A 23006-nucleotide genomic window follows, 5' to 3' on the forward strand; every position below is an offset into this window, starting at 1 on the left:
TTGCTTTGCATTTCCACATTAGAGTTTATCTGTTGTTTTTAGCCAGAGAATTCATAATTGTCAGAAAAATGGTGAATAATTTGCCAAAATGTGCTATATATACAGTACACTGTCGTAAAAAAATAAATAAAACCCTTTGCCCCCAAGGGGTGCATATTAGTACCTTAGTATAGTAATATGTACCTTAGAAGGTACAAAGGTTTCCCTTTAAGGATACTTCCCCAGTGACAAGCTGTTATTTATTTTTATTTTTTTCTGAGAATGTCCAAGCAAAACATACTGCAGTGAATTCTGTATTCCACAATGTGATACGCTTAACTTGGCCTTTCAATTCCAAAGCAATTATGTTTTATTTGACACAATATTTTATTTTTGAAATGAATGCATACATTGATTTAAAATAAAATGTTAACTGTTGTGCCCATTTTTTTTTTTTTTTTTTAGGCAGTATACAGTACATAGCATGCATTATTCATATTGTAGTAAACTGCTATCTGTAGTGCCATCTTGTGGCTGCTCACAAAATAATAATTTTCTACTAAACGTTTGAAAACAAAATGTGTTTGTCAGTTAAGAGGAAAGGTGGCCATGTGTTCAAGAGAACACATGTGGGTTTGTGTGTGAGTGTGTTTGTGTGCGCGTGTGTGTGAGAGCTGGCTTTGATACCAGCAGAGATCACACACCTGCACACTGACCCCAATCCTCATAAGGATCTTGCTGTCAGTCTCTAAGACAGCTGTCAGTCTAATGCTCGCTCTCTCTCTCTCTCTCTCTCTCTCTCTCTCTGCAGAGTCACGGTCTCATGCAGGACAGAGGAAAAACAAACACAGGGCCTGATGATTTGACAAAAACACACTCAGGAAATTATGGCATCAGTTGTGAGTATTTAAGCCTTCTATTCTATTCTATTCTATTCTATTCTATTCTATTCTCTGTTAGAGAAAAGTATTATTATTATTATTACCAAATTAACAAAATGTGTTATTTTGATGTCACAAAATATCTGTGGACAAGCCACAAATACAAAACAGAAAAATAATAATAAATCTTATAAATAAAATCTTGTAATTCTATTTTAGTATGAATTATAAGCATGCCAAATTATTATAGATTAGTAATTTGTTTGTTGAAGTATTATTTGTGATGATGCATTTTCCTGTTTTCCACTTTTGCAATTAAACTGGCGTCTTTTTGCATCAGAAATAAAACAGTTTGTGGCACCAAAGTGTAACAAAGAAGTTTTTTAGAATATCAAAAATTGTCATAATAAAAACAAAATGTCAATTTTCATGTTTAACATTTTCATTTTTTATGAAGAAATTCATATTCATGCACATTATTGCTTTTACAAAACCTAAATGTTTAACCTGTTAACTGTCACTCACATTTATGAACATGCTTGAAAATGCATGATCCAAACCAAACCAAACCAAATTTTTATAATTCATGACTGAAAACATTTTACATTTACATTTAGTAATTTAGCAGATGCTTTTATCCAAAGCAACTTACAAATGAGGACAGTGGAAGCAATCAAAATTAACAAGAGAGTAATGATATATAAGTGCTATAACAAGTCTCAGTTAGCTTAAACGCAGTACACATAGCAAGGGCTTTTAAATAATATAATAAAGATACAATAAACAGATAGAATTGAAAAAGAATAGAGCAAGCTAGTGTAAGAGGTCTTTTTTATAATTGTATAATAGCCTAAATGAAAGGAAAATAGAATACAAAAAGATTAGAAGGGTAGTTTAAAGATGGAAGAGATGGGTTTTAAGCCGATTCTTGAAGATGGTTAAGGACTCAGCTGCTCAGATTGAGTTGGAGAGGTTATTCCACCACGAGGGAATGACATGATTTTGTAACATGATTTTGATGTACTATTTTTTTTTGATAATGCAATGTTTGAATTTAATATGGGTTTCAATATTTAATTTTGAAATTTTAAGTTTTCAAGTGATATATAATTTCTGATGATTTCTAAAGTGTGATAGAGAAAAATGCAACAAACAAGACTTTTTTTTTTGTGAAAAAGGTCAAAACTTCTGTTATGATGTACTGTAGGGTTTTGAGGTGCACTCTTGTCATAAATTAATCTATTACTTTTCCTACATCATTTTTAAAAAAAAGATTGGTAAAATATCTATTTAGGAGTCTCCAACGATATATAGTTTGTCATGATTAGATTAGGATTTAATTGTAATATAGTGAAGTAAACGTAGGCGTCCCACCGAGGGAATGGGTGACAGTTATTAAGCATAAGCCATCAGATAATCTTAAGGAACAAATTCAAGTGTCTCCAAAGTTTCCACTGCTTGTGTGTAGGCCTATTATTGATACATGTTCCATTATATCTTATTGTCAGTATACAATACTTGTCATTGTCACAATTCTGCATTTGTGTGTTACAGATGCAGGAGAGTTTGATCTGTCAGGGGAAAAATGCAATGATCCATGTAAGTGGCTGTGACATTCGGCTGGTGTCTAAAAAGGGCCGTCTCTCACGCACACCTGCCCTCCATCTCTTATCAACACATGCTGAGAATCCAGCTCAGCCCTCTGAGCAACAATCTGAGAATCTCCCCCCGAGACGCCCTCTGAAACTCACTCCGCTAGAGCTCCCCCTAGAGGTGCAGCGGCAGAAGCTCAAAAGTGCTCAGGAGGCAAAAGCAGCAGGCTGTAAATCGGATGGGACCTATCCGAGAAAAGCAAAAGTTTGTTGGCAGGACGCCCCAGACAAATCGCCAGGACGCTCCCCGCTGAGTACCATCACAGAGCCACACAAACCACAGCTACCTGTTAATCAATTCAAGCTTGCTTCTGATAGGCTAGCGGGGAGAGAGGCAGAGCATATGGAAGGTAATCCGACAGTCCACTCAACATGTGCTCCCGAAAATGTCTGCCAATCAGAGCACGACAACAGCCAATCAGCCGCTCCCGCTAAGAACCAGGATGCAGTCAAGCGGCGCTTAAGACTGCAAAGAACCGATCGGCTAGAAGAGGATCAAAGCAAATCCAGCTCATCAGCAGGTGGATTATCTGCTGATGAGAGAAAACTGGCCTCAGCTGGCCCTGGCAAGGGTCAACACTGTGCTGAGAAGGCCCTTCGAGACGCCAGCCGTGTGCTGGAAAAGGCATCATGGAGGAACCTGCGGGAACCTGGGACTGAGGCAGTGGGTAAAGTTGGGAGACGGATGGCTGTTAATGACATTCCGGAAGCCGTACTCTGACTCTCTGACCTGAAGAAGAAGTGCAGCACGTGCTGTTGGGGTTAGAGACTTGAACATGGCATTAGAGTCATGTTTATGGAGGATTTTCCCTCTTGGGTTTAGATGGGAAAACAGCAGAGATGAAGCCTGCTGTAATGTAGAAAACAGCATAACATTACTGATCTAAATATATAGGGTATATAAGGGATTATACTTTGATTATCTCAAAATAAACTCAGATCAGGAACTTTAAATGAAAATGATTACACTACTAACTAAATTTTTATTTTTATTTATTTAATTTTTTTTTTGCACTGAGCAATAATGTTCAGATTTAGGTTATGGATTGTATGCATATTTGTGCATTTTTGATTAAATAATTCCTGATTTGCCTATATAAACATAACAAAAAAAAAGTATGTGATTAATTTCCTGGTAAAAATTTATTACATCTATAAGTTACCCTATTTTCTCGTGGCTTAATACCTTAAAATATTGATTTAGGTTTAAATGATTTTATCAGTGAGAAAGTAAATGGGTCAAGTGTGCAGTTTTTAATCATAAAACAAAATTATTTCCTAGCAGAATGCTACAGTTGACAAATCTGAATCCAGTATTCCTTTTGAGTCGTATACAATCCATTAATGATTATTGATTTTTGTTGCTAAAAATAGAACGCCCATATTGACAGTCTAAGCCACAAATTTGTTGATACTGTTTATGGCAGCCAGTAAAAATTTAAATTATTACTGTGGTTCTTTTCCTTTTTACATAAATCAGTGAAATGTTGCTGTGTCTGACACATACAGATCTGTCTGTCTGTCTGTCTGTCTGTCTGTCTGTCTGTCTGTCTGTCTGTCTGTCTGTCTATCTATCTATCTATCTATCTATCTATCTATCTATCTATCTATCTATCTATCTATCTATCTATCTATCTATCTATCTATCTATCAATCAAGAGAGGTCTAGGATGGAAACCTGACCCAAGCTGGTTTGTGTTATTTGTTGTTGATCAACTGGCTACCAAAGGAGAACACCATTTAAGATCCTGAAATAGAGGCACTAGAGTTATAATTTTTGCGTTTTGTTAAAGTAACAGGCAGCAAATACAAAAGCCTTCTTCCCACAATTCAGATGTAAGCTGTAATTAAATGTTTCCATAATAAAATCTTCATGTCTGAATGACATTTATGTTCTTACATGTCTCCTTAAGCTCAAAGCACATGTGAACTTCACTTCACCTCCTTGTCACACTTATAGATCTGCATCTGTGCTGCTCCATCAGTTGTCCTCTGCTGGACTTTGCCCTGAGCTAAAGTTAGTGTGACCTCCAGCGGGACCCCTTTACAAAGATAGAGGATGGAAATAGATCTAGTTTCTTTTCAACGAGACGAAGCAGTTACTTCCTGAACAGTTTTGTTGTCAGATGTTTATTTGCTCTGTGGCTCGGTTGTTGATATGTTTTACTGTGCATAAAGATGGGATTTACTGTGTGTCCCACGTCTGTGAAAGTACTCTGCGGTGAGATGCCCAGATGAGACATGAAAAGTAAGACAGGAGGAAAAAGGAAAGACGAGAAAGCAGGGGTCCTCAGAGACACAGCGTGCGCACAGGAGATCTGGCATGTTCAGACTCAAAGAACAAGATGGTCAAATAAGAAAAAAACAACAGGAGTCCTGCCTGTTGACGTGAGCTCAGTGTAGTTAACACAATAATCTCTTAAAGTACAAACAGTTTTAATTGGGTTTCCTCTGAGAGATTTAGATGCTATTTTGATTTAAAATATCTTTGTTTAAAGAGATTCAAAGTATTTGTCTATCCATCCATTATTCTATTTACTGCATCCATTCATTCATCTGTCATTCCTTCTGTCTTTCTGTATTTCAATTGTTCTATCTGTATCTATCCAGCCATCCATTATTCTATCTATACAATTCCATAGTCCTTTCTATCTATCTGTCTCTCTTGTTTCATCCATCCATCCATGGTTTATTCCTTCCATCTATCTATATCAGTCCATCCATTGTTCTGTCTATCTCTCTGTCTTACTGAACTAGAAATAACTCATATTTTTGTCATGAGATTAAACAATAAAAATAAACACCATCTTAAAAGGATTAAATCATTGCGAACACACGGTCTCAAAGTCTCACTAATGAATAAAACATGACTGAACCACAATCACTTCCAGTATATTGCGCTTAAAATAGGCTTGATTCAATCCCATGGATTCTTCAACATAGTATTTAAAACGTTAGTGCCAGAGATCAGATGCAGAAAATGGGTCGGATGAAATGGGTTACATTGGTTGTACAGAACTGGTGGGTTAGAAGTTCTGTTTTTTGATTGGGTGTCTTCAACCAAGTACCTGGAGGGCCACTGTCCTGCAGAGTTTAGCTCTAACTTGCCTCAACACAGAATGCCTGGAAGTTTCTAGTATGCCGAGTAAGACTTACTATTAGCTGGTTCAGGTGTGTTTAATTGGGGATGGAGCTGAACTCGGAAGGATAATGGCTCTCCAGGATTGGACACCGCTGTGTTAAACCAGCGGAAGTATTGGAATAGTTTGAGCTGTATAAACTATAAAACAAACTATATACAGTATTGTATTCAATAGGTTTGAATGCTTCTGAAATTACAATTCCAATGTTTGGAATGCCATACCTACAGTATAATTTGTATTAGTTATATTTATGTCATTCCATGTAAAAAAAAAATAAATACAAAAAATAAATAAAATAAAAATGTACAGGTGGAAGAACACTTTATATCTTGGTATGCATTACCTGCATTGAATTATAATTCTATAAATTCCTATAAATTACAATTCAACTTCCTGTTCATTTAATGAATTTCATTGACTGAAATGGGGCCAATGTTTCTATTACGAATTTTGCACAACCCTGGAGCATTTACATTTGAAAATAACCACTCTGCTCACATTCTCTTCATTATTCAACTTTTCAAACTGCTTCACTCATTTGACATATTTCATAGACAAAACGTTGTGTAGCATTTACCCATCAGCCCCACTGGCAACCTGTGGTTGGCTCAGCCTGGCCTAGAAAAAAAACTCTAACCTTAAAGCCAAGGAGACGAGAGAGAGAGAGAGAAAGTGAAGGAATGTGAGTGAAAGAAAAAGAAAGAGATGAGGAGAAAGAAAGTGACCAAAACATCCCAGGAAGTTGCTCTATAATTGGCGCAGACTGTCAGAACCCTATTTTATGTGCATGAACAGGGCAGGGCAGCCATCTCGTCCCCACTGAAACCCAACACTTAGAGGAGCAGTCTCTCATCCCTCCCACCAAACAGCAGAGGAGAGCAGACTCCACAACACTCTGCTCCTCACTACAGGATTTCTGTGTGTGTGTCTGTGTGTGTGTGTGTGTGTTTCATCACACCTGTGTATGACCTTACCTGGAGCTTTATTTCTGGGAGGATGCTGTTTTGACACTTCAGGTGTCTGTGAGGTGTGTTACCAGAGGTTAAAGAAGAACTTCTTGTTCCTATGAATTGACAGCACAGGTAAGAGACAAGTTTATCATTCATATCCCATCAGTACACACACCTATGTTATAGTGTTTGATTTTTTATATTTTATTCTAGGGTAGCCATCATGTTTTGATACCTCAGTCTGGTCTACAATGCATGCTTTCTTTGTTCTTCTACTTTTTTTGGAGAACTTTAAAAGAAAGAAAGGCTGGTTTTTACATTTCAGAAGGGGAAGAGTGAAGCTTTCTGGATTATTCATCTGCAGGTTGCTCCCATGCTGGTCGTTTAGCAGAGTTTGGAGTTTGGCCGAAGCCAGACCATGGAGTGTTAGTGGAGATAGACACACTAAAGGGTTTCAGAGCCTTAAAACTAGAAATGTAACTGCAGATGATAAAAAAAGAAGATAAAAACTGACTTTAGATGGTTGTGGAAATTGAAAATTGTTTAAGAATGAAATGATGGAGGTAAGGTTAGTCAATTGGGTTGGTGACCAAAATATTGTAAGTAATCAAGTTAAATCAAAAATCATTCATAATAACTAAAAGGAGGTCAATGAAAATAATCCAGGTTATAGAGCTGGTAACCAAACAATTGTATGTTACTGAGCTGTTAAACAAACAATAGTATATTATACTGTATGTCTAGTAACTAAAAGTTGTATGTTAGTTGATGAAAAATATGTGACCAAAATATTTCTACAGAATATTAATTATGTTTAGCTTATAGAGCTGGTAAAGCAAAAAATAGTGTGTGATACTGTTCATCTGGTAACTAAAAGGTTAATGAAAAAAATGCTGGTCATAAAGCTGGTAACCAAAACCTTGTTGCTTATCGAGCAGGTAAACCAAATATAGTACGTTATCCTCCTGTATGACTAGTAACTAAAAAGTTGTAAGGTGGTCGATGAAAAGAATGCAGGTCATAGGCCTGGTAACCATATGATTGTAAACTGTAGGGATGGTAAACTAAACGTTTTAGATCTAGTAATCGAAAGGTTTCAGGCAGAGGGGCTGGTGATCCAAAAGTTGTAGGTCTTAGGACTGGTAATGTAAGAAAACAACTGTAGGGTTTCAGGCAGGTAAAGAAAGAATGGTAGGTCAAACGGCTGGTAACCAAATGATAGTAGATCAGACTGAAGATTGAAGAACATTTTAATAATCCAGAGCCTTTTTCACAAAAAAAGAACCTTTAGAGAAATGGAAAGATTCCATGGGTTTTAAAGTTTCATCATGAAACCACAAATGCCGATTAAGAACCTTTATTTTGACTGTAGGGCTGTAACCATTAAGAAAAAGAAGTTTATTCAAGTGTGCTATTAGTATACTTTTTATGTACCTCTCAGAAATGGGCTTTATGTACTCCTCAGAAATATACTTGACATATGACATTTAAGTATATTTGACTTATACTTACAAAAAATCAAAATATATTTGAGCTATACTCCTAGGATCCGTGTTGTTATTGTTATACGGTAGAGGGCGCTAGTACAAATCTTCTGCGCAGAATTTCCCAAAAAAACACAAGTGATGAAAAAAGAAACAACAGATACTAACACATGTGATCTAACAATCTGACATGAAACAGCATCAAAGCTGTAACATTATAGAGTAAAATGTCAACTGATGAAGAGGTAATAATTACAGTCAAGCTTTGGGGTGTTGATTGACTCCATCTACATTTTGATTATCATTCTGAATCCAATTCACAGTCAGTTTCAGCTTTTTGTTCAATTCGTTATTTCTTTATTTTTTTATGAAACTTACCCACATTAAAGTGTTAAAAAATTCATGAAGCTAGAATAAAATGTTTTTCAGATACCATCAGATACCTTGTTCTTTCTTTGGATGCTTTGTATGTTAATATACAAATTCAAACCTAAATAGGGACATAATAGGATACTTAAAGTATGATATAGAGTTCACTTAAATATATACTTGCATTATAAACTACTAAACTAGTAGTTTACTGACACTATACTACTTCAAAGTGTACAAAGTATTTAATTAGTAAACTTTCAGCATACATATAAGTTCCCTATAATTCCCTATAATTGCAGTACAAACTACAAACATAGAGGTAAAATAGTTGTGTACTCAAAGTTTCCTACTGTTATACTTAAAGTATACTTAAAAGAATATTTTATATACTAGAAAGTATATAAGTATATATATAAGTATATTCAGCAGTACATTGACCACATAATGTGTACTGTAAAATGTGTTTTAAACAACATTTGTTGTAGTGAACAGAATGGTTCACTCCCACAAGCATTCAATTTTAGTTATGAAAATATTTTTTTTACAAACAAAAGCGTGTCCATTAGTTTTAGAAAGCAACAGGTAATTTAGGCTAACTTGACCAGAGGGCTGATAAAACGATGTCCATAGAGATACCAGCCAACACACCAGCTGGTTGAATGAAAAGATGATTCATGTAGCTGCAAAACAGACAATGTTGTTTAATGGAAATATACAAATGCTCTGGTTATACTTTGGGACAGTAGTTAAATGAATGAGGGATACTTTCACAGCATCAAAGAAACATAAGAAGACCTGCTCTGGTCAGAAGATTCAAAGAGCTTATCATGCCGAGAGATACTGTGGGCTTTTAAGACCAAAAGCAATGCGCAAGCAAGGCTTTCTGGGTCATAAGATGATAATGCAAACATTCATGAAAGAAAAAAAAGGAGGGAGAGGAATGAGTTAGAGAAGGCAACAAAGAAAAGACACTGAATTGTGTGAGAGGAGGCGTCATGCCGGCAATTCACGAGGAACAGGACTGTTTTTCTGTTGCCCTGACAGATTCAAAATTGAGCTACTAGCACTGGAAAGTTATGAGGGGGGCTTTTAACTCACTAACTGAATCAATGCCATTTTTTTACCTGGTCATCAGGATCCCATTTCCCATTGATGAAATTCACTGTATTGTCTGGTGAAAACTTTGCAAAAATAATGCAATTTATGCATCTTAAAGTTAGACAGTTTAGATGGAACTACCTGTGAGAAGAGACTGCTCTGAATATCGTCATCAAGGCACTGAAAAAACATAATTCAATACTTCCCATCATTGTTCCCTCGGTGTCTAAACACAGTGTGCTCCCTGGGGCTCATGGTACACCAGTCAGAACAACACCCTATTTACAGCAAAACATCAGTTCAGCTTAGCCAGAGGGTTGGAATGTAGTTTAGTGAATGGGGGAATGAATTACAGTTGGACGTAAAACTTTCTCTGATTTGTCTTCCTGTTACCCCTCCATGTTTACTCTGGCTTGCTGGAACTTTTGCTAATGTATACTTACTGTATATCTATCAGATAACACACATTATTTCTTTACCATGCACTTAACAATATTCCTGGCATCACCAACTTTCAAAGTTTGGAGCAACTGCAGGTGTCCATCACACATATATGGATGAATCTCATGGAATAATATTTACAGTACGTCACACTTTGTACCAAAAATATATATATATATATATATATATATATAATTTGTGTATTTATGTTATTTAAAGTATTGTGAACAAGAGTGATGTCTTTAAAGGTAACAAAAAACAGTGCCTTAGACTAAATAAATAAAATAGATAGCCCTGTATTCACTTACAGTATATACTGTGTTTATGAGCATGGCTCATCTTGTTATCAGCTCAAACTGAAACGGCAACTTGGAAAGTACAAATCAGGATTAATGTGGGGAGCAGCAGTACATCGGTTAGCACAGAGCTAACATGAATCATACACTCCACTTCTGTTTGCAATCGTTCAATAAAACTCAGCTCAGAGTCCAAATGACTGATCACCTCACATTTGTTCTCATGTCTCTACAGGAGCAGCAAGTTGATGATCATCGCACCTTAGCAGGAATATCAGCAAACAACAGCGGAGAAGGAGATGAAGTTTCGATCTGGGGCCAGGATCTCTTTGGTCCTTACCATACTGGCTCTGACTCTGTACGGAGGCAGCGTTGAAGGACAAAGGGCAGGTGAGGTCACATACTAGCCTAAATATACAGTTTCCATGACCCCTAACCACATCTCTGTTTCACTTTAGCTTGTTGTAATATGTGCTAACTGAGGTTTTGAACCTGACATAATAGTGGCTTGGAGTTCTCTGCAATATTCAGCTCATGTATTATCTATCTTGACCATGGCGGAAAAACAAACCTCATAAATCTGTGGCTAAACTGTATATGGAAATTGTGAAAAATTTCATCTCTTTGTCCCAGGTTGCAAGAACGTTCACTATGATCTGGTATTCATCTTGGACACCTCTTCCAGTGTGGGCAAGGAAAATTTTGAGAAGATCAGGCAATGGGTGGCAAACCTGGTAGAATCTTTTGATGTAGGTGCAGAGAAGACACGTGTGGCTGTGGTTCGCTACAGTGACCGTCCCACCACAGAATTCAACCTGGGCAGGTACCAAACCCTTGAGGAGGTCAAGCGTGCTGCTGGGAACATCCGTTACCTGGGTGGGAACACCAAAACTGGAGATGCCATCAGCTTCACCACCAAAACCATCTTTACAGAGAGGGCAGGGGCGAGGCCTGTCTCTAAGGGCATACAGAAAGTGGCAATCTTGCTAACGGACGGCAGGAGTCAGGATTTTGTTTTAGAGCCGTCGATTGCTGCAGCGGCTGCTGGAATCAGGTTGTTCGCTGTAGGGATTGGGGAAGCTCTGAGAGAGGAGCTGGAGGAGATCGCAGCGGAACCCAAAAGTGCTCATGTGTTCCACGTGACAGACTTTGAAGCCATTGACAAGATCAGGGGCAGGTTGAGGAGGAGACTCTGTGAAAGTGAGTATGAGTTCGACTTTGCACCATGTACACTCTTAGAAGAAAGAGTGTTTGTTTTTTTTGTAACAATGCTATAGAGCAGGGATGTCCAAACCTGTTCCTGGAGGGCCACTGACCTGCATAGTTGAACTCTAGCCCTAATAAAACAGACCTGAATCAGTTAATCAAGATATCCAGTCTAACTAGCAGCTTCCAGTCAAGTGTGTTAGAGCAGGTTGAAGCTTAACCCTGCAGGATGTTGGCCCTTCAGGACCAGGATTGGACATCCCTGCCATAGATCTTGAAAATTCTGGTCCTAAAGACCCAGTTCAGATCCAACCTTGATCATACTCACCTGCCTATAGATTTCATGTAATCCTGAAGACTTTGATTAGCTATTCATATGTGTTTTATTACAGCTGGAGCTAAGCTCTACAGTAAAGTGGGCCAAAGTTGCCCATCCTGCCTTGGAAGAACTATTTTGGGTTTCCCAAATAACCGTTCAGTAAACATTTCTTAAAAGAACCATTTTTGTTTAGAGTGAAAAAAAAATGTGATAATCTAAAGAACCTTTTTCCACCACAAAGAATGTTTTGCATAGTGGAAAGGTTGTTGATGATGGAGTCTATACCTGTTGCTGGAGGGCCACTTACCTGGGAGTTTAGCTCCAACCCTAATTACATATAACACAACTTAACCAGCTTATCAAGGTCTTCAAACTTACTTGAAACTCCCGGACAAGTGTGTTGAAGCCACACTCTGCAGAACATTGGTCCCTTCAGGACAAGATCTAGACACCTCTGTAGATGCCAATACAGAACCTTTAGATATGGCTTTCTTTACACAGTCAGATTTAGGTTGAAGTTGACTTAACATGTAATAGACTTGACAGTTAATTTAAAACATCAGACATTTAATCTGCTTTAGTTGGCACAAATTCCTATTCACAAGAAGGTCTGTTCTGTGCCATACAAGACTTGTTGGACAGGAACTGGAAGCTCTTTGGCCTGGACATTTCTGTGGTTTCTTGCCTCTGTGCGTTCTGAGTAGAGGTGTAATAAGTACAAGAGACGGAAAAACTCAAGCTCAAGTGCTTTTCCAGATAACATCTGCTCCGCAGGCAAAGCACCTAAAAGTGCATGTGGGATAGTCTTTGGAGGCCATTACAAATAACAAGCTTGGATTAATTTATCTATGAATATAGATTCAAAAATAAATAAACCGGAACTGTAGAGGTATGTGGCCTGGATTGACTGTTCAAATACAAATTATGTGTCTACATAGTATGTTTTAGTGATGATGGATGCTTGTCACACCCGAATTGGCATTCTTCACTAAAATTAGCGAGAACGGGAGAGTGACAACACTTGGAGCTCTTTAGTTTGAAGTGGAAATCTGAGTAGCACTAGAGCTATCTAGAACTATTGTGTAGCAAGAGCAAAGCAATAATAAAACATAAAACATACTGTGGTGATGCAGTCTTTTGTTGAAGGCACACTCTTTAAACAATCATTGGTATTTGAAGAGGTTGTGCCTAATTTAAGCCAGACAGCCTTGTGGGAAGATATGGAACCACTTGGACTTGGCAGATGGAGAGATAAAAAGGGAAAGAGATAAACTGATTCATTGTAAACCCAAACCTTGAACCTGCCCTGATTCCAACCAAAGGTCCTCCTTGAATGACTAACCACATACATGACTCAGAGAGCAGGAATATCAACTCGAATATCTCACTGCCAGCTTTAGACTTTGTTGTCCTATCAGGGATTATCCTTTAAGCATTCAGAATGGCTGGAACTGCATATTAAGTCCAGTTCTGTGATAACCAAGATCATCTGGCACTAGCGCTGGCGTCTAAGAATACTGGTGGCTAGAAAACATGGTATCTCCAAGATCCAAGTTATTTTTGCCCTGAAAATTACAGTCCTAATGTTTCAAGTGGAACTCGGCTTAACCAAACCGTTTTTACTTTTTAATCTTTGGCTTTCAAAATATCAAAATAATTACCTCTTTTCAGAGCACAATCAGTGTTATTTTAATGTATGAAATTTGATTGCCCGTAATGAGATTATACATCTTTCTGGGCAAAAAAAAAAAAAAAAATGGAATTTCCTATTCGAACATGAAATTGGATATTTTTTTCCCATTATTATTATTATTATTATTTTAATTTGTTTTTATAATTTAAATCTGTTTTTACTTTTTACTTTTTGGATTTTAATTAGTGATTTATTTTAATCATTTTTTTGCATTATATGATTACAATTTTTGTACACATTTTAAAAGTGTTTAATAAAAATAAAAACAAACAAACAAACAAACAAACAGTGTTTGACCAGGATGTGTTAAACTAATGAGAATATATAATGAAAATAATGCTGTAATGCAAAAATTTGCATAGTATAGTATTCCTTATAGTTCTTTGATAGTCAAGGAAGCACACTGGGTCATTTTTAGCATACTTGAAATAAATGAAAAGTGCAAAGCATGTTTGACAGTTTCATCATTTATTGTATCTGGGCTTTGGTTCAGGTCGGTGGTCCACCCATGACCAAAGCATGTCAGATCAGTAATCAGTGGTGGGACACTGCTAAACAGAACAGCAGCACAAAGTAATAGTGAAGGGTATGCTAATTTTGTTCATGTTTGCTTTAGCATCGGTTGTCCCGGTTTCCTAAATCTGATTTTGATTAACTTAATGGGTATTTTAAACAGGAGAGAAAACATTTGATTAAGCCCCTTCCCTTCTTGTGTCTCTAAAGATTGCACACACTTGCCTGGAGGATTCAGATATGCTATCCTAAAAGATTAATATTTTGTGTTGGACACAATAATAGAATGGGATTGTCTCTGTATGCGTAGTGGAACCAATAAAACCTGGACGTGAGTTGTTTCAGTAGCTGATACTGGCATTATGAATTGTTTTAAATGTTGCTATGTGGTTGCTAGGGTGTTTTAGGTTTCTTACTGGCTGTTTAAGTACTTTAAGTTATAGCAAAAATATAGTTGGTTATGGTTTCACAAAGTCTTCAATATGACACATCACTTTCCAATAAAACGTTGCATCATTCTCCAGCCTGAAATGTCAGAGTGATTAATTGTACATTTTATTGTTCAGTGGTTAGCAGTTGGTATTACTTAATTCATTATAGTGCAAACTGTCCCATGCATTTTCATCCATTACATCATTAACCGACAACATCTACAAACTCTTTGCAGGTGTTTTGTGATTTATGTTTAGTTAAAGCCATTTTGACAACTGATTATCCTTAGCATCTCTGATATGATTTTTTTTTATGTAATCCAATCCCGATTTGATGTGCTTTAAGAAATAAGCAAGGAGCAAACAAGAAAATAAATGTAAAAGTCTTTGGTAAAACAATGTGGAAATGCAGCAATTTGAAGGCTATGTTCTGTTCAGTCCATCATTTTGTTTCATGGCCACTCTCTAAATTACTGCCTTTATGCCACAGCTGAAGGAAACTGCCCTCGATAGAACACAGTTAGAAATTTAAACAATGACGCATGACTGGCTTTAGATTGCCTTGTCATTTCTTTAGTCAAAGGAAATAGGTATGTCAAAAACAATGAATGAATGACATTTACTTGTCATTTAGCAGCATGCTAACTGTGGGGTCAGTCCCCCTAAAGAAACTATGAGGTTAAAGGAGAATCATTGTTTTGAGTCAGATCTTTCCAGTGAATCAAATTGATACAGCCATTCTGAATTATTCATTCATAAATCTCAATAAGACTCAATGTGCATGATTAACTAACTAGAAATTTGATTCTACACCTAACTTCAATGACCACAAGACTGGCATGACTAAGATCTGCTAGTAGTTAGCGATTTACTTTTTGTGTTTTAGAAAGGTTAAGGGTACAATATGACCTGTTTGCAGTAATACAGAAAGAATTACAGAAAGTAAAGAGTGTGGATTCAACAAAAGTCTGCTTCACCACTCTATGTGTCATGTTTTATTTTTGCTTTGACCACACAAGAGTTCTAGATAGCTCTAGTGCTACTCAGATGTCCACTTCAAACCAAAGAGCTCCTCAAGTTTCTTAGCATATTAAAATGATTTCTGAAGGACTGAGTGACACTGAAGACTGGAGAATTGGTTGTTGAAAATCCAGCGTTGCCATCACAGAAATTAAAATTTAAAGCAAATGTACGTAGTTTGTATGTATGTATTTCTAGAGATAAGTTAGTGGAATTCACTGTTGTAAATTGTAATCACCAGGGGCGATTTTGGCGAAACATATTTGTCAAACGCAGTGTGTATTTGTGTTTTGGAGAGCATCAAATTTTTTTTACACCACTCAAATGTTCACTCCCCGAACAAATCACAGAGTTTTGTCAAGGGCTGAGTTTTGCAAGCTCACTAATATTCTCATTATGAAAACATGTAGATACGTCGTAAATAAGAAATTGTCTGAATGTTGTGCAGTTCGCGATGAACTTAAGTGAAATTCAATATATATTTTTTATAATGTCTTCTTTTGTTATCTGAAAAAAAAAACAGCATCAGGTTGACTAATTGTTTACTTATATTGTGAAGCTATAAATAAATTATAAACTATGAGAAAGCATGCAAAATAAGGATTAGGTGTTAAAGAGCACATAGTTATTGTGTCATACCTGAAATTTGCCTAGTGCCTCCAAATCACCAAGTCCACCAATCGCAGTGGAGCTGTATACGTGAATTCACTGATGTCGTAAAGCAATCCACCTTTTTTTGGGGAATTTCGTACCCGCTTGCCAAACATATTAGCATGGGAAAGAAACAGAAGATAGAAGCTGTTTAGAATCTTTGTACCATCAGAAATTACTTGAAACTAATATTTCAAGGCTGCTTTAAAATATATTCAAATAATATTGCAATTAATCACAATATTACTGCTTTATTGCATTTTTTGATTAAATAAACATGTCTCTGTGAACATAAAGAGACATATATCAAAAGTATAAAAAAAAAACAATCTAAATTATTCCAAACTTTTGGTATTGTAAATAGCTGAAAAGGATATGTGGATGTCCGCTGTACTGGTAACATAACTTGGCTCACATAACAACACAAATATAGACAGCCAGGTGGTCTTTTCCCTAGCCTTAATTTATCACATGGTGGGCGTCTGAGCTCTTTATGTTTTGGCGGTCAGGAGGTTGTTGTTTGGACCAGGCAGGGACTCGTTCAGGAGTGTGAGGGTTTGGAAGAGTCAGAGGACACTGTATCGGACAGAGACGTAATTGTGTCAAGTGACCCAGCCTTTGTAAAGTGGAATTCGTAGCGAAGTTGAGGCCTCTTAAACATTGCAAAGCACTTTTTTATAGGAACGATTAAAGAAAATTACAGGGTCTGATCGTACACAATTGTCAGGGACGCGATCAGCCGCTGTGGTTTGGGCGTCTGCCTGCTTCATGCCAAGAGTGTGTGCATGTGTGTGTGGTAGAGAGAGAGAGCAAGGGGAAAAAAATCTATTGTATATTTTAGTTTTATTGTGTGATTTTGTGCATTATTTTACTGAAATTTAAGTATCATAATTGTAGTTGAAAAAAGCATACAACTTAATGATAATGTTGTAGCTATTTTATGCTTTTTTGCATACTTTTCGTTTCACAGAAAAATAACAGCATACGGCAAAAGGGTGAGTGAATCACAACAGAATTTCTGTTTCTGTGTAAACTGTGTTCCTCTAAAGATAACAGCTATAGAGCTTGTATGGGTGATTCAGTTCTGGCACACAACATTTGCCAATTACATCACCTGTACATCATTTCCTATGCCCTCTTTTAAACTAAAAGTGACAAAAAAGCAAACAAATAAAAGCGATAAGTACTCATTCAAAAGTATATAGACTTAATTAGCATCCTTCCTTAGCACTAGCAAGTTCTTTTCTACAAATAGCACATTCTCGTCACGGATGCCGTAGTAAACAAGTCTGCTGGTGTTGTCTTTCGTCCTGTCATCACTGCTATCACTAGCTGTGCATCGCCATCTGAAATCTGCCTGTTTGTACGTCCTAAATTATCACCACTGTGACGTCAGCATAGCAGCACTCCACCAAAATCTGGGCTCACTGGACAAATCTGTATCTTTGCCCATGTCTGTGGTAGTAAGTTATGCCACACGTCTTCACTGGAGGGCTTAGAAAGGATCTTCTAACAGTCTGTCTTCAAGCACAGAGAGGAAGATGGATCATATTGCAGTGTCAGTCACTCTCAACTGTTCATTTCCTTCAGCTGCTAGTAAAATCACTCCTCTTCAAAGTAGGGAAGGTTTACTGCTCAGAATATAATTATTGTTGGCTCATATGTGACAGTTCCTGATAAATAAATATAATAAGATATCTTAAATGTGTTTTGGTATTATTCCTTTAATATTAAAAATGAAAATTATGACGTCCTTTACTCTAGTGAACACAAAAGAAGATATTTTGAAGAATGTTGCTAACCAAACAGTTGACAGTAGCCATTGACTTCTATAGTTTTTTTTTTCTTTTCATTTTTTTTATATATAATATGGAAATTGATGGCTACCATCAACTGTTTAGTTACTAACATTCTTCAAAATATCTTTTGTGTTCAACACACACACAAAAAAGAAACCCATTCAGGTTTGAAACAACTTGAGGATGAGTACTGATGGCATAATTTTCATTTTTGGTTGAACTATAACTTCATTGTTGATAATAAGTCAAATCATATGATTTTGTCAAAATATTATGGGATGTTTAAGTTCCTGTTAAGATTTGACTTATGGTGATAGTCTTTGGTATCTTGGCAAATTTGAGCACAGTTTAAGACATTATTGAGCTTCTGAAATTCTAGAAGAAATGTCTTTTGCAGGTTAAAAAATATATATCTAGATTTCAACTAGCTGATGTCTGGTTATTGAGTGCGATTTCGGTGCACCCTGGGTGCATTTCTCTGTCATAAATAGGCTATATCACGGTCCTTATCACAGCACATAGCTATACACGTGCATTTGTGGCTGTCGGAAACCAATCTTCCCTTTTAGCTGAATTTAAAAAATAACGAAAAAGTTTTCTAATAAGCCATTGTTTTATTTTTTTTTAAAGATTCAGTGTAGGATCAAAACATGCAGTTGCTTTGAAGAAAACTTGTTTCCTATTTTTTTCCAATGTGAAAAGATGTGCCTTTTTTTTCTCCACAACGCAATCCATTTTTCTAATCATGCCAATAGTCTTAACATAAAACGTTTAAATGGAAAGGTTTGTCACTGCAAAAATACCATGGCAGACTGCCTGGGCACCTGAAGCCATGCAATAAAATGTCAACAAAAAATTAATTTCACAGTATGAATTAATGATGAGGTCTGCTTCCATAAAAGCAGATGTTTAGAAGTTTCAGGAGACCAGACACTGGTAATAAAGCACAGATTGCACTCCAACTCCATTTGTATCCTATTACCTTAAATGGGACTAAAATATTACTTTTCTAACTGTAGAAATATATTGCTATCCATTATGCAAACACCTGTGGAGTGCTGTTCAGTGAATAAAAACTGAGGAGCGTATTCAATACTACAGTTTGTCCACTCATGATTTTATGTCTCTCCACAGATGTCCTGTGTCCAAACATGAAAGTCCAGGGAGGCCGGTTCAGACCGAACAGCACAAGTGCTGGACTGACAGAGGTCCCAGGTAATGTTTTCTCTTATCCATATACTCTCACAAAAGCAACTTTGTCTTATCAATTCACCGTTTGCGTCTTAGGAAATGGTCACATGGTGTCATAACACAGTGACTTCTCATAGCAAAAAACAATGTAGTTTCAATCACGATTCAATAATATTCTCTACAACTCAAGTTGTAGTGATTCATGATCCTTTTATATACCACTATATGTCATTGATTCTATGTTTCGCCGTCAGATGTGAGAAAACCAAAACATTTCTTCTTCTCAAGGTTACACAGTTACATGAAAATCATCCTTAGTGTATTTGATTTCAATTAGAGGGTCAAAAATAAAGGAAGAGGTGCACTGTATAATGATTTTTTTTTTTGTGTGTGTGTAAAGTAATCTTAGATCAAAATTAAAGCTTTCTTTTCCCAGATGTTTGCTTTTTAAAACATGAAACGTTGGAGCGAGACAGCGAGGTTTCGAAATAAGATATCTTTTGCCCTCCTCTGTTCTAAGAAATGCAGAGTTCTTTAGTGATTACACAGATCTGGAGGATGTTGTGTTTGGGTCTTCAGGGGGTTCTGAGTTCCTCTGTGAGACACCCACTCAAATTCATCAACCTAAGTAAAAAACCAGACCGAAACAGAGAGAGAGCGCTTACCTGTGGAACTAAATTACTATACAATCTGGAGCTATAGGGTCTGTACAAAATGCTCAAGAGAACCATTTCTCGCAAATCTGACGAGTTTTGGTCTTGTTTTAATTGCTCAAATCTATCTTGACAAATTCTCAGAAAAGCTGTAACCCTGTAAAATAGAGGGGAGTTAAGATTTGGGCTTTGAAAAATACAGAGTATTCTTTATTCTTTTTATATTTTTTGTATTGCTTAAAAAATAAAAAAATAAAACAGCGTTTCTGAAATGTGGCCTGTTTAACTCCAATTATACTACTGATAATGAGTGATGATAAAGTGCTGTCTTTGGTATTCAGATGGAGTCTGAACGTCTGAACATCTTTAATGCGTCACTACACTTTCTTTTTCGTTTCTGTCATCTTAGACCTTGTAAGCTTGACGTTTGTGCTTAGATCTGTTTGGTTGTGGTTCTTTTGGATTGCACTGACTAGACTAGATCTCTCCTCTTTCGGTGGCCATGAGTGTTAATTATGGCATCTTGCTCCTGTAATCTGCAATATTTGAGTGAACAACACAAGCTAAATCTTCAGGGAAATTCCAGGTTCACATAAGATGTCACAATTGCTGAAGCTGCCAACATCTGCATGTTGTTTCTGAAGTTGGAACATCACTCTTTTCCAAGGAAAGGCCAAAATGGACATAAAAAGTTGCTGACTCAAGATCTGTAAAGTAACTTAACAACACAAAACTTGAAGCCATTGTTTCCTTATAAGAAATGTGAATTAACTCAGTAATATGGTTCATACTGTATAATTTAACACAGAGTTTTACTAAAGTTTTCCATACATTATTGATCAAACAATGCATGGTCCTTCAGATATTACCTTTTCAACATTACTTTGAAATTTGGAAGATGCTTCATCGAAAGTTTGAGATATATGCGTACTAAAAGTCGAACCAAAGTCCCTTTCTTAGAAAGTCTGTTCACTCGGAGGATATTTGCAATGTGTTCAGGCAGCTATTTTGAGCATTCAATACCAAGTTTTATACTTGAATGGGGGACCGAGTAGGAACAGAAGGAATTATTATAGTAATATTATGTGTTATGAACTGTAATGTTTCATCTTAAATTGCCTCCCCTACAGACCTGTTCACACCAAAAACAATAACTATAAAGATAGCGATAGCGATAGTTCTAAAAATCATTCTCCACACCATAAAGATAAAGGCACAGAGAAACAATATCGTTGGCAAAACAAGGAAAACACTTTTCCAGCTGATGACCGATAAAAGCATTGACACCCAATCAGCAGTCTCAGCCTCTGTCCTCACCCCCATGGACCGTTGGCTGAACGTCTGATGCATACGGCACACAAACTTCAGTTTCGAAGTTGTCATTGGATTTTTAATTTTAATCCTACCGATATTCATATAGAACATACTTTTGAAGTCACAGAGCAAATTCAGATTTCAAATGTAGGAGCTCAGGATTCGATTTTCCACAAATGTATTTGGACTTGTTCCCTCATATTGTGTGTTGCATGTTCTTCCATTCATAGTAATATGAGTTTACACATCTTGATATATAACAAGTTTTTGGTCGAACGTATGAGTCATGATGACCTTGCTTCATGAGGTACAGGTTTTGCGCATGCGCACGGTGAGGCAGCACGTTTTAAACGGGTGTGGACAAGACAAATTTTCAAAAGATCGGCGCGTTTCAAAACCCAATATATTTACAATGAAATGGAACACAATACAGGGGTCTTAATATGCGTTGTTTTTCAGCATCTTAAAACCACTAGATGCTGAGAGGAGAAACACAGCGCATGCGCCGTTTGTCAAGCTAACGCACTGTGACCGTATTAAAATTAATTCGTAACGTTTTCATGCGGTGACACTGGGCTGGTTTCCAGATTGTTGCGTTATGTGCAGAAGTGCCCATGTGTTCGGATCAAAGGCACGAGTCGAAATAACGCACTCATCTGTACCGCGCCACAGAACCGACCCAGCCTTACTCGCTCTCTCACTGTTTAAAATAAGACTCGGTGGTGATTATACGCTTTCACTCGCCAGGCCTAAATTACAGGTCCTGCTCGCCATGCGAGGTTCCTCCAGGATCAGAAACGCCACTGGTGGAGAGCCGGTGCCCTGGCGCATAGAGACGCCGAGACAAACAGAGAGTCGTGGAAATGACCTTATGAGAAGTGAACAGCTGGAGAAAGAGCTGAACATGGTGTGAAATCAAACAGCTCGAATGAATACATCAAACTGATAGAACTAAACATACAAGAACACCTGGATAAACTCATCTTTTTAGATGGACAACTTTTAGAGGTTAGAGAACTAATTAAATTAAAGTTTAATTAGGTCATTTGAATTAATAGCATGTGAAAAAAAGGTTGTTCTACTACTCCGGCATGACTTTATATTTTCGTATCACACACACACACACACACACACACACACACACACACACACACACACACACACATATATGTATATATATTTCAATATTAAATAATCTAATTGGCCAATTGTTTTTAAATCCTGAACCATTTTAAACAGCGTTCATGGCACAAGAGACTGCAAAAACATTGAGATGTAATGTAACGGCCAAAGATGTCAAATTAAAACTAGCACAGATGGAACATAAGAATGTGTGAGCGGCCCTCTAATGCTGGTCTGCCAGAAACCATGAGGGACTTGTTGTGCTTTGTGAGCGCAAAAAAATAAAATGAAAGTGCTTTTATTGTCTTATGCTTTTTCTTCTTTGCTCTTAACACAGTATCTGCTTTCTAAGTTTTCAGCCACCTGTTACTCTACTACAGACACAAACTCGCACACACCGTCTGGCCTAGACTGGCACATTCTCACATTACCACCGAGTTAAACAACTCCAAACATCCTTCAGTTCAAATAATCATTCTCTCTAGACAGTTTAAACAACCTCCGTTTGCTGACACGAACACACCTGCCCTAAGAAAACAACATGTGAGTTCCCCAAGTGAAAGCAAGATCGCTCTGCGTGACCCTTACAGGCGTCGTATACACAACACATCAGCGATTCATGTACCCAGAGCTCTTTTAAAAGTTTAACTTCTGCATTAATGTGTTTCCAAATCGACCCTTGAATTGCCTCCCTAGGCAACGCCCAGGGCCCTGCTGGCATCGTCATGGTGACAGACTATGTATTGGTAATAGGAGCGCCATGGTTTGGCCGCTATAATAGGGTGGAAGGCCAGGACT

General features: G+C 37.1%; 1 protein-coding gene across 2 annotated transcripts in view; it reads left to right on the plus strand.

The window, feature by feature from the left end:
* Window positions 1-6539: 6539 nt before the first annotated feature.
* LOC113062389 (collagen alpha-1(XXII) chain) overlaps window positions 6540-23006 on the plus strand; it is a 50493-nt gene continuing 34026 nt past the window's right edge. For both annotated transcript variants that reach the window (XM_026232215.1, XM_026232216.1), the window contains exons 1-4: window positions 6540-6737; window positions 10532-10686; window positions 10930-11496; window positions 19063-19143. In XM_026232215.1, coding sequence (XP_026088000.1) covers window positions 10596-10686; window positions 10930-11496; window positions 19063-19143 — 739 coding nt within the window. In that variant the 5' untranslated portion in view covers window positions 6540-6737; window positions 10532-10595. The remainder of the gene's footprint in view (window positions 6738-10531; window positions 10687-10929; window positions 11497-19062; window positions 19144-23006) is intronic.

The sequence above is a fragment of the Carassius auratus genome, chromosome 44 (genome assembly GCF_003368295.1).
Source record: "Carassius auratus strain Wakin chromosome 44, ASM336829v1, whole genome shotgun sequence".
NCBI classification, from domain to species: Eukaryota; Metazoa; Chordata; class Actinopteri; order Cypriniformes; family Cyprinidae; genus Carassius; species Carassius auratus.